This window comes from Bombina bombina, chromosome 12, assembly GCF_027579735.1.
Source record: "Bombina bombina isolate aBomBom1 chromosome 12, aBomBom1.pri, whole genome shotgun sequence".
In the NCBI taxonomy this organism is placed as follows: Eukaryota; Metazoa; Chordata; class Amphibia; order Anura; family Bombinatoridae; genus Bombina; species Bombina bombina.
The window spans coordinates 99,289,330-99,305,675 of record NC_069510.1 but is presented as its reverse complement, the minus strand read 5'-3'; the positions used below and the strand labels follow the sequence as shown (position 1 = coordinate 99,305,675).

The 16,346-nt window shown below is 43.0% G+C and overlaps 1 protein-coding gene across 2 annotated transcripts in view; it reads left to right on the top strand.

The window, feature by feature from the left end:
• The window catches only part of SRPK3 (SRSF protein kinase 3), a 92,134-nt gene that overhangs the window by 63,637 nt on the left and 12,151 nt on the right, over window positions 1-16,346 (top strand). For both annotated transcript variants that reach the window (XM_053695640.1, XM_053695641.1), the window contains 2 exons: window positions 10,490-10,596; window positions 10,876-11,041. In XM_053695640.1, the coding sequence (XP_053551615.1) occupies window positions 10,490-10,596; window positions 10,876-11,041 (273 nt within the window). The remainder of the gene's footprint in view (window positions 1-10,489; window positions 10,597-10,875; window positions 11,042-16,346) is intronic.

The following is a 16,346-nucleotide window of genomic DNA, read 5'->3' as shown; positions in this document are numbered from 1 at the left end:
AAGGATCTCAGAATACAGCAAACACATACCTGTGTATTATGCATTAGCTTATTCTTCCCAATAGGTCTTTTTTATACATGTTATTTTTACTTCCAGTGTACGTGGTGCAGCAGCTAATTTCTAAGCAGGTTCTAGAGACTACAGGTAGTTAGCCATATTCACATAAGTACCTTGCTTGTAGTGTATTTTTCATTTCACGTATTTAGTTGTTGTGTGCTTTATCTGGAATCTTTCAGAAGAGATTTAACAGATGGCAAATGCTCCTTTCTTACATTGGACAAGAGAACAAGCCTATTTCCTCTCATAACAAGAAGGCATTTCTTTTATAACAACTTTTACTGGCAAATGCTCTAGGAAATCTAAGTATGTTCAGATCGTCTGTGCAGAATTACGTCTAAGGAGTCTTGATATTCATCCCACTGCCAGTTAGTTAGACTGGGCCATTTTCACAGCCACCTGCTGGCTACTCCTTTTCAGGTTCATTTTAGGTTCACTGTGGAATATCTTCACTTCCTATTGATGGCTAATCCTTCTGGTCTACACACAGCTTCAGATATTTGTTCCAAGGTTCTTGTGACTCGTAAATAGATTGGCTTTTAGGGGGACTTAGGGTCAACCTTATCTGGGCAATATCCAGATTATCACAGGAGTTGGTGTCACACTTTCATGGTGACTTTAGTTATTCATTGCTACTGTAGGCAGATCTATCTCTCCACAGTTTATTTGTTTTGTTTTGGATTCTGGTGTTATCCCAGATTATATTTCTCTGAGGTGAGTTTTAAGCACATAGAAATGGTCACACAACTCAAATCTGTGTAAAGACCATAGGTTTGATGGTGATAGATATGGATGTTTTGCCTTTAGTACAGTTTATCATGGCAATGTTGCATTTAAGCTTTCAGACTCAGTGGGTCTGCAACCCCAGTGATTAATCTCAGGTAGCCCATCAAATTATGGCATAGAAGGTTGTCCCTCTTTTGGCAATTGATGGAAAGCTAGTTGTTGACCTGATGATGGAAAACTCCTGTCCGTTATGGAATCATGACAAGACTCTATACAAATATTTGACATACATTAGTAAACATTTGCAGCTTGCACAGAAAAAAACTGTTCAGTGTTTTTGTGATTATAATGATCCCTTGGAGATTTAGCCTAACATACATAGTATCTCCACCTGCCAGTGCCAAGAAGGATCTGATACGCAGGCCTTGTTCTTCCAGCTCTCTGATAGCTTTCCCAGTGTTCTGTTGCACAGCCCATTTCAGTACCAAGATCTATAAGTGATAGCATTGAAGGTTTGTCCTTGTGAGAAACAAAGGTATGTTTTCCAATAGGGTGATTTTATCCTGTTGCAGAACTATAAGCAGGTAGCAGCTTAAAGTGGTATGAAACAGTGCTCCTTTAGTAAAAATAAAATGATAAACACAAAGTAAACATAAAAATAAATAGATTGTGTTAAAAACTAGCAAACAACTTACTTGGTTTTCAGAAAACTGAGCACTTAGAAAATCTCAGTGTAGCCCCTGCCTTCAACTGAATAAAGGAGCAGGCATCCCAAATTACGGTTTCTCTGGCTTTCACTGAATAGTAAACCAGCTCATGTTACTCTAGAATAACAATGCCCTTTAGCTTTTGGCAAAGCTTACGCATTTCGGCAAAGGCGCCATACTCATAGCTCTCTGAGTTTACCTTCTGCTAATGGGCTTAAAAAGAGGGTAGAAACATTTCATTCGCTAATGGGCAGGTAGTAGTAAACTCCTTATTAGAGCCTTACCTTAAAGGTATACTGCCTCGAACAATACGGTCAAATGTTAAAATAAACTGCACCCTATTTTGACACATGCAATTGCATATACAAATAATTACAATATTTTCCATTATCAAGACTCCCCTTGTACTGACTAAATGGAATAGTACCATATTGAATTCATTTTTTTTTTAAATCGATCTATAATAATGGATAATATTGTAATTATTTGTATATGTAATTGCATGTGTCAAAATAGGGTGCAGTTTATTTTAACCTTTGACCGTATTGTACGGTACGGTCTAGAAAGGTTATAACTGTTCCAACACAAAATATTTATTTTTAAGGGAATACTTGAATATGCATACAATAAGTCAAATGATAATATTATTCATTTTATTGTTTGTATTGTGACAGTTGAAACAGTTCCTAAAAGTTGCATAATAATTATTGTGTGAACAGTGTTAAGTTTAAGCTACACAAAAAACTATCAGAGTGCTTATTTGAGGCAGTATACTTTTAAGGTAAGCCTCTAATTAGGAGTTAACTACTAACTGCCCATTGGCGAATGAAATGTTTCTACCCTCTTTTTAAGCCCATTAGCAGAAGGTAAACTCAGAGAGCTATGAGTACGGCGCCTTTGCCGAAACGTGTAAGCTTTGCCAAAAGCTAAAGGGAATTGTTATTGCTTTTCATCTGTTCATGTTTTTAAGAATAATAATAAAGAACTGTGTTTTTACAAAGTTGCTGCCTCTCCGGATTTGTTGTACCTATTGGCCGGATGGCAAGAGAGCAGCACTGATCCCAGGAAGCTCATTGCACCCATATCTGAGTACCCAACAGGACACTGTCCTTATCGGAGCCAAAAAGGTACTGAGTAAATCACTTTACCCCCAGTAAGTCGGCCACAACCTGTGACATCATCTGGAGCGGAGGCGTGTGGATACACACGGCGGCGGTCGAGCCGCGATGGAACCGTGAGGGTGGAAGGCTTGTAAGAGCATTATAGCTCCAAGCTAAAGAGCTCCACACGCACCACATTGCCAAACAGAGCCTAGGAGAAGGGTCTCCCTAAAGGCTGAATTATACAGTGCATAGAAGTTTGGGCCGTGAAGTGGGGGTAAGTGGAGTGTTGTGCCTTATTAGCATGGTCGAAAGACGCAACTTAAAGGACACTGAGAACAGCTATATATTTTAGGGAATACATACACGTACATAGTACGGGACTGTTAGTGCTAGTAGCAGCAAGTGCACTTGAGGTCTCCTCTCTCAGGGGGAATTTGAATTTTATCAAGCTAGATAAGCCTTCCTGTAGAGACCCCAGCCCCCTTGTAGGACTGTGAAAGGAAGTAAGGGACCTTGCACAAATGAAGTTATAAAAAGAAATACAAGGTATAGTATTTTTAAAATGATAAAACAAAATGTATGCTTACCTGATAAATGTCTTTCTCTTGTGGTGTATCCAGTCCACGGGTTCATCCATTACTTGTGGGATATTCTCCTTCCCAACAGGAAGCTGCAAGAGGACACCCACAGCACAGCTGTCTATATAGCTCCTCCCCTAACTGCCACCCTCAATCATTCGACCGAAGACAAGCAAGAAAAAGGAGAAACTATAGGGTGCAGTGGTGACTGTAGTTTAAAAAGAAAAAACACCTGCCATAAAGTGACAGGGCGGGCCGTGGACTGGATACACCACAAGAGAAAGAAATTTATCAGGTAAGCATAAATTTTGTTTTCTCTTGTAAGGTGTATCCAGTCCACGGGTTCATCCATTACTTGTGGGATACCAATACCAAAGCTTTAGGACACGGATGAAGGGAGGGACAAGGCAGGCACTTAAAACGGAAGGCACCACTGCCTGCAAGACCTTTCTCCCAAAAATAGCCTCCGAGGAAGCAAAAGTATCAAATTTATAGAATTTAGAAAAAGTATGAAGCGAAGACCAAGTCGCCGCCTTACAAATCTATTCAACAGAGGCCTCATGTTTAAAAGCACATGTGGAAGCTACCACTCTAGTAGAATGAGCTGTAATTCTTTGAGGATTCTGCTGGCCAGCAGTCTCATAAACTAAATGGATTATGCTTCTCAGCCAAAAAGAAGGAGAAGTTGCCGAAGCATTTTGGCCTCTCCTCTTTCCAGAGTAGACGACAAACCATGCAGATGTTTGATGAAAATCCTTAGTAGCTTGCAAATAAAACTGTAAAGCACGAACCACGTCAAGATTGTGTAACAGACGTTCCTTCTTTGAAGAAGAATTAGGACACAGTGACGAAACAACAATTTCCTGATTGATATTCCTATTAGATACTACCTTAGGAAGAAACCCAGGTTTGGTATGCAAAACTACCTTATCTGCATGGAAGATCAGATAAGGGGAATCACACTTCAAGGCAGATAACTCGGAAACTCTTTGAGCCGAAGAGATAGCTACTAAAAACAGAACTTTCCAAGATAAAAGCTTGATATCTATGGAATGCAAAGGTTCAAACGGAACCCCTTGAAGAACTTTAAGAACTAAATTTAAACTCCATGGCGGAGCAACAGGTTTAAACACAGGCCTGATTCTAACCAAAGCCTGACAAAATGCCTGAACGTCTGGAACATCAGCCAGGCGCTTGTGCAAAAGAATAGACAGAGCAGAAATCTGTCCCTTTAAGGAACTAGTCGATAATCCCTTTTCCAATCCTTCTTGGAGAAAAGATAGTATCCTAGGAATCCTGACCTTACTCCACGAGTAACCCTTGGATTCACACCAATGAAGATATTTACACCATATCTTATGATAGATTTTCCTGGTGACAGGCTTTCGAGCCTGAATCAAGGTATCAATGACCGACTTGGAGAAACCGTTTTGATAAAATCAAGCGTTCAATCTCCAAGCAGTCAGACGCAGAGAAATTAGATTTGGATGTTTGAATGGACCTTGGAGTAGAAGGTCCTGCCTCAGCGGCAGAGTCCATGGTGGAGAGGATGACATGTCCACCAGATCCGCATACCAAGTCCTGCGTGGCCACGCAGGCGCTATCAAAATCACCAAAGCTCTCTCCTGCTTGATCTTGGCAATCAGACGAGGGAGGAGAGGAAACGGTGGAAACACATAAGCCAGGTTGAAGGACCAGGGCACTGCTAGAGCATCTATCAGCGCTGCCTGGGGATCCCTTGACCTGGACCCGTAACAAGGAAGCTTGGCGTTCTGACGAGACGCCATCAGATCCAGTTCTGGTTTGCCCCAAAGTTGAATCAGCTGGGCAAATACCTCCAGATGGAGCTCCCACTCCCCCGGATGAAAAGTATGCCGACTTAGGAAATCTGCCTCCCAGTTCTCTACTCCTGGGATATGGATAGCTGAGAGATGGCAAGAGTGAACCTCTGCCCATAGAATTATCTTGGAGACCTCCATCATTGCCAGGGGACTCCTTGTTCCTCCCTGATGGTTGATATAGGCTACAGTCGTGATATTGTCCGACTGAAATCTGATGAACTTGGTCGCAGCTAGTTGAGGCCAAGCCTGAAGAGCATTGAATATCGCTCTTAGTTCCAGAATGTTTATCGGAAGGAGGGCTTCCTCCTGAGTCCACGAACCCTGAGCCTTCAGGGAGTTCCAGACTACGCCCCAGCCCAGAAGGCTGGAATCTGTCGTCACTATAGTCCACTCTGGCCTGCGGAAACTCATTCCCCTGGACAGACGGACCCGAGATAACCACCAGAGAAGAGAATCCCTGGTCTCTTGATCCAGATTTAACAGAGGAGACAAATCTGTGTAGTCCCCATTCCACTGGTTGAGCATGCAAAGTTGCAGTGGTCTGAGATGTAGGCGGGCAAACAGAACTATGTCCATTGCCGCTACCATTAAGCCGATCATTTCCATACACTGAGCCACTGATGGCCAAGAAGTGGAATGAAGAGCATGGCAAGAAGATAGAAGTTTTGATATCCTGACTTCTGTCAGAAAAAATTTCATTTCTACTGAATCTCTTCAGGAAGGAAACTCTTGTGAGAGGAGAGAGAGAACTCTTTTCTATGTTCACTTTCCACCTGTGAGACCTCAGAAAGGCCAGAACGATGTCCGTATGGGACTTGGCGATTTGAAAAGTCGACGCCTGAATCAGAATGTCGTCTAGGTAAGGGGCTACCGCTATGCCCCGCGGCCTTAGAGCCACCAGAAGGGACCCTAGAACCTTCGTAAAGATTCTTGGTGCCGTGGCTAACCCGAAGGGAAGAGCCACAAACTGGTAATGCCTGTCTAGGAAGGCGAACCTGAGGAACTGATGATGATCTCTGTGAATCGGAATGTGAAGATAAGCATCCTTTAAGTTCACGGTAGTCATATATTGACCCTCCTGGATCATAGGGAGGATTGTTCGGATTGTCTCCATCTTGAAGGATGGGACCCTGAGAAATTTGTTTAGGATCTTGAGATCCAAGATAGATCTGAAAGTTCCCTCTTTTTTGGGAACTATAAACAGGTTTGAATAAAAACCCAGCCCCTGTTCCTCTCATGGAACTGGGTGGATCACTCCCATAACCAGTAGGTCTTGAATGCCTCTCTTTTTATCTGGTTTACAGATAGTTGTGAGAGATGAAATCTCCCCTTTGGAGATGAACCTTTGAATTCCAGAAGATATCCCTGGGAAACAATCTCTAGCACCCAGGGATCGTGGACGTCTCTTGCCCAAGCCTGGGCGAAGAGAGAAAGTCTGCCCCCTACTAGATCCAGTCCCGGATCGGGGGCTACTCCTTCATGCTGTCTTAGAGGCAGCCGCAGGTTTCTTGGCCTGCTTCCCCTTGTTCCAAGCCTGGTTAGGTCTCCAGACTGGTTTGGACTGGGCGAAACTTCCCTCTTGTTTTGCATTAGAGGAAACTGAGGCTGCTCCACTCTTGAAGTTTCGAAAGGAACGAAAATTATTCTGTTTGGTCCTCTTATTGGACCTATCCTGAGGAAGGGCGTGACCTTTTCCTCCAGTAATATCAGAAATGATCTCCTTCAGACTGGGCCCGAATAGGGTCTGTCCCTTGAAGGGGATGTTAAGAAGCTTAGACTTTGAAGTAACGTCTGCTGACCAGGACTTAAGCCATAGCGCCCTGCACGCCAAAATGGCAAAACCTGAATTCTTAGCCGTTAGTTTGGTTAACTGAAAAACAGCGTCAGAAATAAAGGAATTAGCTAACTTAAGAGCTTTAATTCTGTATAGAATGTCGTCTAGCGGAGTCTCCACCTGCAGAGCCTCCTCAAGAGACTTGAACAAAAAAGCCGCTGCAGCAGTAACTGGGGCTATGCATGCAAGAGGCTGGAGAATAAAACCTTGATGAATAAAAATTTTCTTAAGGAGACCCTCCAATTTTTTATCCATAGGATCTAGGAAAGCACAACTGTCCTCGACGGGGATAGTTGTACGCTTAGCTAGGGTAGAGACTGCTCCCTCCACCTTAGGGACCGTCTGCCACGAGTCCCGTACGGCGGCATCTATGGGAAACATCTTTTTGAAAGCAGGAGGGGGAGAGAACGGCACACCTGGTCTATCCCAATCCTTAGTAATAATTTCCGAAAACCTCTTAGGGACTGGAAAAACATCAGTGTAAACAGGCACTGCAAAGTATTTGTCCATTTTACACAATTTCTCTGGAACCACAATGGGGTCACAATCATCCAGAGTCGCTAAAACCTCCCTAAGCAATAAGCGGAGGTGTTCAAGCTTAAATTTAAATGCTGTCATTTCAGAATCAGACTGAAGCAACGCCTTCCCTGAGTCTGAAATGTCACCCAAAGATAGAAGTTCACCTGCCTCGGCTTCTGAGTATTGTGAGGTTATATCGGACACAGGCAATAAAGCGTCAGAAAGCTCTGTATTAGTTCTAGCCCTAGAGCTGTCTCGCTTTCCTTGTAACCCTGGCAGTTTGGAAAATACCTCTGTGAGGGTAGCATTCATAACTGCCGCCATGTCCTGTAAGGTTAAAGAATTAGACGCGCTACATGTACTTGGCGTCACTTGAGCGGGAGTTATAGGTTCTGACACATGGGGAGAGCTAGATGGCATAATCTCCCTTTTTTCAGTCAGAGAATCCCCTGGAGATAAATCTTTAAGCGCCATAATATGGTCTTTATAGTTTATAGAAATTTCAGTACATTTGGTACACATTTTAAGAGGGGGTTCCACCATGGCTTCTAAACATATTGAACAAGGAGTTTCCTCTATGTCAGACATGTTTAACAGACTAGTAATGAGACAAGCAAGCTTGGAAAACACTTTAATAAAGGTGAAACAGCAATTAAACAAAAACGTTACTGTGCCTTTAAGAGAAAAAAACTAACACTTAAACTGCAAAACAGTGTAAAAATATAGTAAAGTCTTTGAAATTTTTTACAGTGTGTGTAAGGGAGTAAAGCAGCATTGCACCCACTTGCAAATGGATGATTAACCCCTTAGGCCCCAAACCGGATTTAAAAACGTTAAAAAACGTTACAAGACAGTTAATCACCCTGCCACAGCTCTGCTTAGGCTGCTACCTGCCCTCAAGTACGATTTTGTGCAGAAATAAACCCCTTATAATGGTCCTCAGGTGCCAGATGACTCTTCTAGGGAAGCTGGATGTCTCAGTCTGAATTAAAACTGCGCATTTAGAACGCTAAAATAGGCCCCTCCCACCATGTACTGGATGCCAGAGGGGCCTTAAGAAAATACTCCTAGGAGTATCTGATTAGCCATTTGGAAACTAGGCCCCAAATAAAGAGTTATCTCCCTCAGAGAAAAAACTTCCTATTTTTGAATTCATGTAAACGTTTAACTGTCACTAAGTAATAAGAGTATTACCCTGTTTTGTAAGCATGATCCCAGTCGCTGTTAAATCACTGCATTAGGCTTACCTCAAATACACAAGGCTCAGTCAGCATTTTCTAGAACTCATTCATCTCTCTAGAAATAAATATACTGAACATACCTCAAAGCAGGTAATCTGCAGACCGTTCCCACAACTGAAGTTGTCCCATACTCTTCAGTTATGTGTGAGAACAGCAATGGACCTTAGTTACAAACCGCTAAGATCATCAACCTCCAGGCAGAACTCTTCTTCTAATTTCTGCCTGAGAGTAAAACAGTACAACGCCGGTACCGTTTAAAAACAACAAACTTTTGATTGAAGGTAAAACTACACTAAGTCACCACATATCTCTTGATACTTCCTATCTTGTCGAGAGCTGCAAGAGAATGATTGGGGGTGGTAGTTAGGGGAGGAGCTACATAGACAGCTCTGCTGTGGGTGTCCTCTTGCAGCTTCCTGTTGGGAAGGAGAATATCCCACAAGTAATGGATGAACCCGTGGACTGGATACACCTTACAAGAGAAAACATATTGCAATGTATTCTATTAAGTATAGGCCACTGCTTAGTGCTTTTTTATCACCACAATGAAACAGATTGTTTTATATCTTTTTAACTTTGCTGATGTAAAAAGCCATTTTTTGCCTGTAATGTGAAGGGACTTTCTTCAGTGAATTTTTCTGTGTAGAAGTGAGTTTAGCCAGAGTCCCTTCACTGTTGAAGTCTCTTTTAGCTTATCTTTAGTGCTGTTCATTGCTTTTACTGGCTCTCGTAGGTTTCCTGTTGTTTTCTTTGAAGACTTTGTATCATCTTCTCTTCCTGAAGTTCTGCACTTTCATGACTTGCTGTATTTACAGAGAGATAAATGTCAGAGGATGCTTTTCCTTTTTAGATTTAATAGATTGCCCCTGTTTCTTCTGAAAGTATTTTTTCCACCATTCTATCTTTTTCCTAAGAATGACTTCCACACGGGTGAGCTTCTCACTCCGTATTCATGAGAGTTGGTTCGTACAATTCGACTATTACTAGATATGATATCACAAGAATATGAGAAACTGACTTCTACAGATGGTAAATCCTTTTCAGCAAATTCTGTGACAAATGAAAGTCCATCGCATACACCTATATATTCATCTGTATCTCTAATGCATGTTCTGCTGCTTGAGAGACATATCAGTGACCAGTTCTATTTCTAACATTTCACTCTATATAAAAGACTATCTTGGCTGGCAGGAACATGAAGCTGACTGGATGAGCAGGTTTTAATGTTGAGATGGAGAAGCACAAAGACATCTGGAAAGTTTCTATCTAACACCAAGTGAGAACCAGCACTTATAGCCGCCAGTACTAAATATATTAGTTTGAGTATGAAAAGATTTATTTGCCAGTCACTGATTTATTGTTAAATATAAACATGATTATTACATGGTATTCATAAAGGGGCACTGATGCTTTAGTTTATTATTAGTGAAATAAAAAGGAAATAAAAGTGCAAAATAAAATACATCAGGGCTCGACAAACCCAGGAGCCAGGGAGCTACTGGCTCCTATAATTTTACCCCTGGCTCCTAACGATTTGGGTTATTCTCCATAGACCTAAACAATTGAATCAGCTCTTAGCTACAACATAAGTGCCATATGGGGAGAGTGTTGATTGTACAACAATTCAAACCGTTAGCTGACAGAAAAATGGACTTTTAAAGTGAGCGGCGGAGCGTGGGGAATTTGTATTTTATATCTATACTTAAGTTATAGCGCATCTTCATTACATCTGATGAATTAAACTCCATCTAAAATATCTCTAACATTGCAAATCTGGTTTTATAAAAGGGAGAGCTTACCATCACTTTAATGTTGTTTAGCGTTATGGGAGAAACGTCATAGTGTGGTGTTGCTTTGCCTGTTTGCCTCCTTAATTCTCTCAGATGTCTGCATGGTGCTGGAAGTTTTGGGTCATCAACTGCTCAAATGGATTATAAAGTCCAATTACGAGGGGCTCCCGCTGCCGTGCGTCAAAAGCATCCTCCGCCAGGTAGGGCCCTTGGTACATGTATAATAATATATATATATATATATATATATATATATATATATATATATATATATGTGTGTGAGTTTATGTGTATATAAATTGGTTCCAGTATAGTTTTATTGACTCTTGCTTTTCTGATTTGTAAATGAAATTCCCCTTTTAACAGGATGACACAAACAGAACTTAACTCCCGGTGTAATACACGACTGAGCATGTTATAACTATAATTAGGAAGTGTGCTTGAGTTGCAGTTTATAAGCAGCTGCTGTGATTCTGCAGGTGTTGCAGGGCCTGGATTATCTTCACAGCAAGTGTAAAATTATCCACACGGACATCAAGCCAGAAAACATCCTGATGTGTGTGGGGGAGGGCTACATCCGGCGCATAGCTGCAGAGGCCACACTATGGCAGCAATCGGGGGAGCCGCCGCCCTCTGGGTCAGCAGGTCAGTATCTGCCTGTCACAAGCACTGTGCACTCATTACCCTGTTATACAATTTTCCTCCTGTACTGTAACCATACCGCTCCCTCTGCTATACCATTATCCTCCTGTACTGTAACCGTACAGCTCCCTCTGCTGTACCATTATCCTCCTGTACTGTAACCATACAGCTCCCTCTGCTGTACCATTATCCTCCTGTACTGTAACCATACAGCTCCCTCTGCTATACCAATATCCTCCTGTACTGTAACCATACAGCTCCCTCTGCTATACCATTATCCTCCTGTACTGTAACCATACAGCTCCCTCTGCTATACCATTATCCTCCTGTACTGTAACCATACAGCTCCCTCTGCTATACCATTATCCTCCTGTACTGTAACCGTACAGCTCCCTCTGCTATACCAATATCCTCCTGTACTGTAACCATACAGCTCCTGCTGCTATACCATTATCCTCCAGTACTGTAACCATACAGCTCCCGCTGCTATACCATTATCCTCCTGTACTGTAACTGTACCGCTCCCTCTGCTATACCATTATCCTCCTGTACTGTAACCATACAGCTCCCTCTGCTATACCATTATCCTCCTGTACTGTAACCGTACAGCTCCCTCTGCTATACCAATATCCTCCTGTACTGTAACCATACAGCTCCCGCTGCTATACCATTATCCTCCAGTACTGTAACCATACAGCTCCCGCTGCTATACCATTATCCTCCTGTACTGTAACTGTACCGCTCCCTCTGCTATACCATTATGCTCCAGTACTGTAACCATACAGCTCCCTCTGCTATACCAATATCCTCCTGTACTGTAACTGTACCGCTCCCTCTGCTATACCATTATCCTCCAGTACTGTAACCATACAGCTCCCTCTGCTATACCATTAGCCTCCTGTACTGTAACCATACAGCTCCCGCTGCTATACCATTAGCCTCCTGTACTGTAACCATACCGCTGCCTCTGCTATACAAATATCCTCCTGTACTGTAACTATACTGCTCCCTCTGCTATACTATTATCCTCATGTACTGTAACCATACAGCTCTCTGCGCTATATCATTAGCCTACTGTACTGCAGTACTGTAACAATACAGCTCCCTCTACTATATCATTATCTTCCCGTACAGCTCCCTCAGAGTCCCCCAGTGTTCTCTTAAACTCCCCTGCAGCTCTCACAGACTCCCCCTCCTCCTGTGTTCTCTTAAAGTGATGGTAGACTCTCCCCTTTCTAAAAACAGATCGGGAATGTTAGTGATATTTTAGATGGGGTTTAAATTCATCAGTTGTAATGAAGATGCTCTATAACTTGTAGCTAGAGCGCTGATTGGACAAAAAACCTTTAGCTCATAAAAAAAATTAATTTTGAAGTGGGCGGCAGAGCGCGCACAGGGTATTATAATTTCAGCGCTACATTAAAAAGTTACTTATAGCGCAACTTCATTACAATTGATGAATTAAAATCATCTAAAATATCTCTAACATTCTGGATGGGTTTTTTTTGTTTTTTTTATAAAGGGGAGAGTTTACCATCACTTTACACTTCCCTGCTGCTCTCACAGACTCCCCCTGTAGCTTTCACAAACCCCCTTAAAGGGACAGTAAACACCAGAATTGTTGCTGTTTAAAAAGGTAAATAATCCCTTTATTACCCATTCCCCAATTTTGCATAACCAACACAGTTATAATAATATACCTTTTACCTCTGTGATTACCTTGTATCTAAGCCTCTGCAAACTGCCCCCTTATTTCAGTTCTTTTGACAGACTTGCAGTCTAGCCAATCAGTGCTTGCTCTTAGGAGCTTCACGTGATCCCTGAAGTACTCACAGACCCCCTGCAGTTCTTACAGATCCCTGAAGTACTCGCACACACCCTGCAGTTCTTACAGATCCCTGAAGTACTCACAGACCCCCTGCAGTTCTTACAGATCCCTGAAGTACTCACACACCCCCTGCAGTTCTTACAGATCCCTGAAGTACTCGCACACTCCCTGCAGTTCTCACAGATCCCTGAAAAATTCCCATACCCCTGCAGTTATTACAGATCCCTGCAAATCTCATAGACTCTCTGCAGTTCTCACAAACCCCTTGGAGTTTTCTTAGACCCATCTGAGCGATCACAGACCCCACACAGACCTCCCTCATCCTGAAGCTCTCCCCATTATTGCACAGTCCCTTCTCACTTTCTCAACTTCTGCTGCACCATTGTCTCTGGAATACTACTAATTATTAAAAGTCTTTCTTACCCAGCACCTGTGTATATAGGGGGTGCAAACACCTATGTCCTCAAAGTAAATTCCAAAGAGTGATGATGGCAGCACACCAAAATGGTCCCAATACCAACATTTATTTGAACATCTCCATAAGACAAAAAACACAACAGTTGTGTTTTTTGTCTTATGGAGAAGTTCATACTATTAATTATTCCCATTTAAATGTTGCTGGTATGTTGTGGGAATCAATACTGCAGCATTAAACACTGGTACACAAATGGTGTCAATACAAATGTATTAAAAGGTTAGCTTTTAAAATTTAAACATTTCCTGGCCTACTGTATCATGAGACAGCCATCAGCCAATTACAGACTCATATACAGTATATGTATATGCTGTGTACTACTGCACATGCTTGGTAGGAGGTGGTGTCTCAGAAAGTGTGCATATAAAAAGGCTGCACAACTTGATAATGGATGTAAACTGGAAATGCTCTATTTTAATTTTGATTTTAGTGTCTCTTTACATATTACATTTTTTTCATAATCAAGGTGAAACTAACGAAGTATAATTGATATTTAGGGATCCATTGCTCATACAGCTATGTAATGCATTCTAAAACAAATTGCATGACTTTTATATATGCCGCATTTTTATTGCAACATATAGGCGTTTTCCTAATAGTAAATCCCTTTTGGCTACTCTAGTATTGCCCCTATATATTGCTGCACATCGCACCATGTAAACCCCCTGCTGTCTCGCCCACTAGCCCCTTTCATTTTCCATCTCATTTCCCCTCTGCTCATTCGCTCATTAGCCCTCGCACACCCCATCATGTAAACCCTCTGCTCACTCAACCATTAGCCCTTGCAAGACCCATCACATAAACCCTCTGCTCACTCAACCATTAGCCCTTGCACGACCCATCACATAAACCCTCTGCTCACTCAACCATTAGCCCTTGCACGACCCATCACATAAACCCTCTGCTCACTCAACCATTAGCCCTTGCACAACCCATCACATAAACCCTCTGCTCACTCAACCATTAGCCCTTGCACGACCCATCACATAAACCCTCTGCTCACTCAACCATTAGCCCTTGCACGACCCATCACATAAACCCTCTGCTCACTCAACCATTAGCCCTTGCACGACCCATCACATAAACCCTCTGCTCACTCAACCATTAGCCCTTGCACGACCCATCACATAAACCCTCTGCTCACTCAACCATTAGCCCTTGCACGACCCATCACGTAAACCCTCTGCTCACTCAACCATTAGCCCTTGCCCGACCCATCATGTAAACCCCCTGCTCACTCAACCATTAGCCCTTGCACGACCCATCATGTAAACCCTCTGCTCACTCAACCATTAGCCCTTGCACGACCCATCATGTAAACCCCCTGCTCACTCAACCATTAGCCCTTGCACAACCCATCACATAAACCCTCTGCTCACTCGCCCATTAGCCCTTGCACACCCCATCATGTAAACCCTCTGCTCACTCGCCCATTAGCTCTCACACGCCACATCATGTAAACCCTCTGCTCACTCGCCCATTAGCCCTCACACGTCACATCATGTAAACCCACTGCTAACTAGTCCATTAGCCCTTGCACATCCCATCACATAAACCCTCTACTCACTCGCCCATGTATGCCCCATCACGTAAACCCTCTGCTCACTCGCCCATTAGCCCTCACACGCCACAACACGTAAACCCTCTGCTAACTCGCCCATTAGCACTCGCACGGCCCATCATGTAAACCCTCTACTCACTCGCCCATGAGCCCTTGTACACCCCATCCTGTAAACCCTCTCCTCACTCGCCCATTAGCCATTGTACGCCCCATCCCGTATACCCTCTCCTCACTCCCCCATGAGCCCTTGTACGCCCCATCCCATAAACCCTCTCCTCACTCCCCCATTAGCCCTTGCACACCCAGTCACGTAAACCCTGTGCTCAATCCCCCATAACCCCTCACACGCCCCATCATGCTAAATTGCTCATTAGCTCTTGCACGTCCCATCATGTAAACCCTCTTCTCACTCACCCATTAGCCCTTGTACGCCCCATCACATAAACCCTCTGCTAACTCACCCATTATCCCTTACATGCCCCATCACGTAAACCCTCTGCTAACTCGCCCATTAGCCCTTGCACGTCCTATCACATAAACCCTCTCCTCACTCGCCCATGAGCCCTTGTACGCCCCCATCCCTTAAACCCTCTCCTCACTCGCCCATTAGCCCTTGCACACCCATCACATAAACCCTCTGCTCACTCGCCCATTAGCCCTCACACGCCCGATCACATAAACCCTCTGCTCACTCGCCCTTAAAGGGACAGTAAACACCAGAATTTTTTGTTGTTTAAAAAGGTAGATCATCCCTTTATTACCCAGTCCCCGATTTTGCATAACAAACACAGTTATAATAATATACTTTTTACCTCTGCGATTACCTTGTATCTATGCCTCTGCAAACTGCCCCCTTATTTCAGTTCTTTTGACAGACTTGCATTTTTAGCCAATCAGTGCTGACTCCTAGGAGCTTCACGTGCCTGAGCTCAATGTTATCTATATGAAACACATGAACTAACGCCTCTAGTGGTGAAAAACTGTCAAAATACTTTCAGATTAGAGGCAGTCTTCAAGGTCTAAGAAATTAGCACATGAACCTCCTAGATTTAGCTTTCAATTAAGAATACCAAGAGAACAAAGCAAAATTGGTAATAAAAGTTAAATGGAAAGTTGTTTAAAATTACATACCCTATTTAAATCATGAAAGATTTTTTTTTACTTTACAGTTCCTTTAAGCCCTCACACGCCCCATCATGTAAACCCACTGCTAACTCGCCCATTAGCCCTTGCACGTCCTATCACATAAACCCTCTACTCACTCGCCCATGAGCCCTTGTACGCCCCATCCCTTAAACCGTCTCCTCACTCCCCCATTAGCCCTCATACGCCCCACCACATAAACCCTCTGCTCACTCACCCATTAGCCTTTGCATTTGCCATTATCACGTAAAACCTCTGCACAAATCGCCATTAGCCCTCATACGCCCCATTATGTAAACCA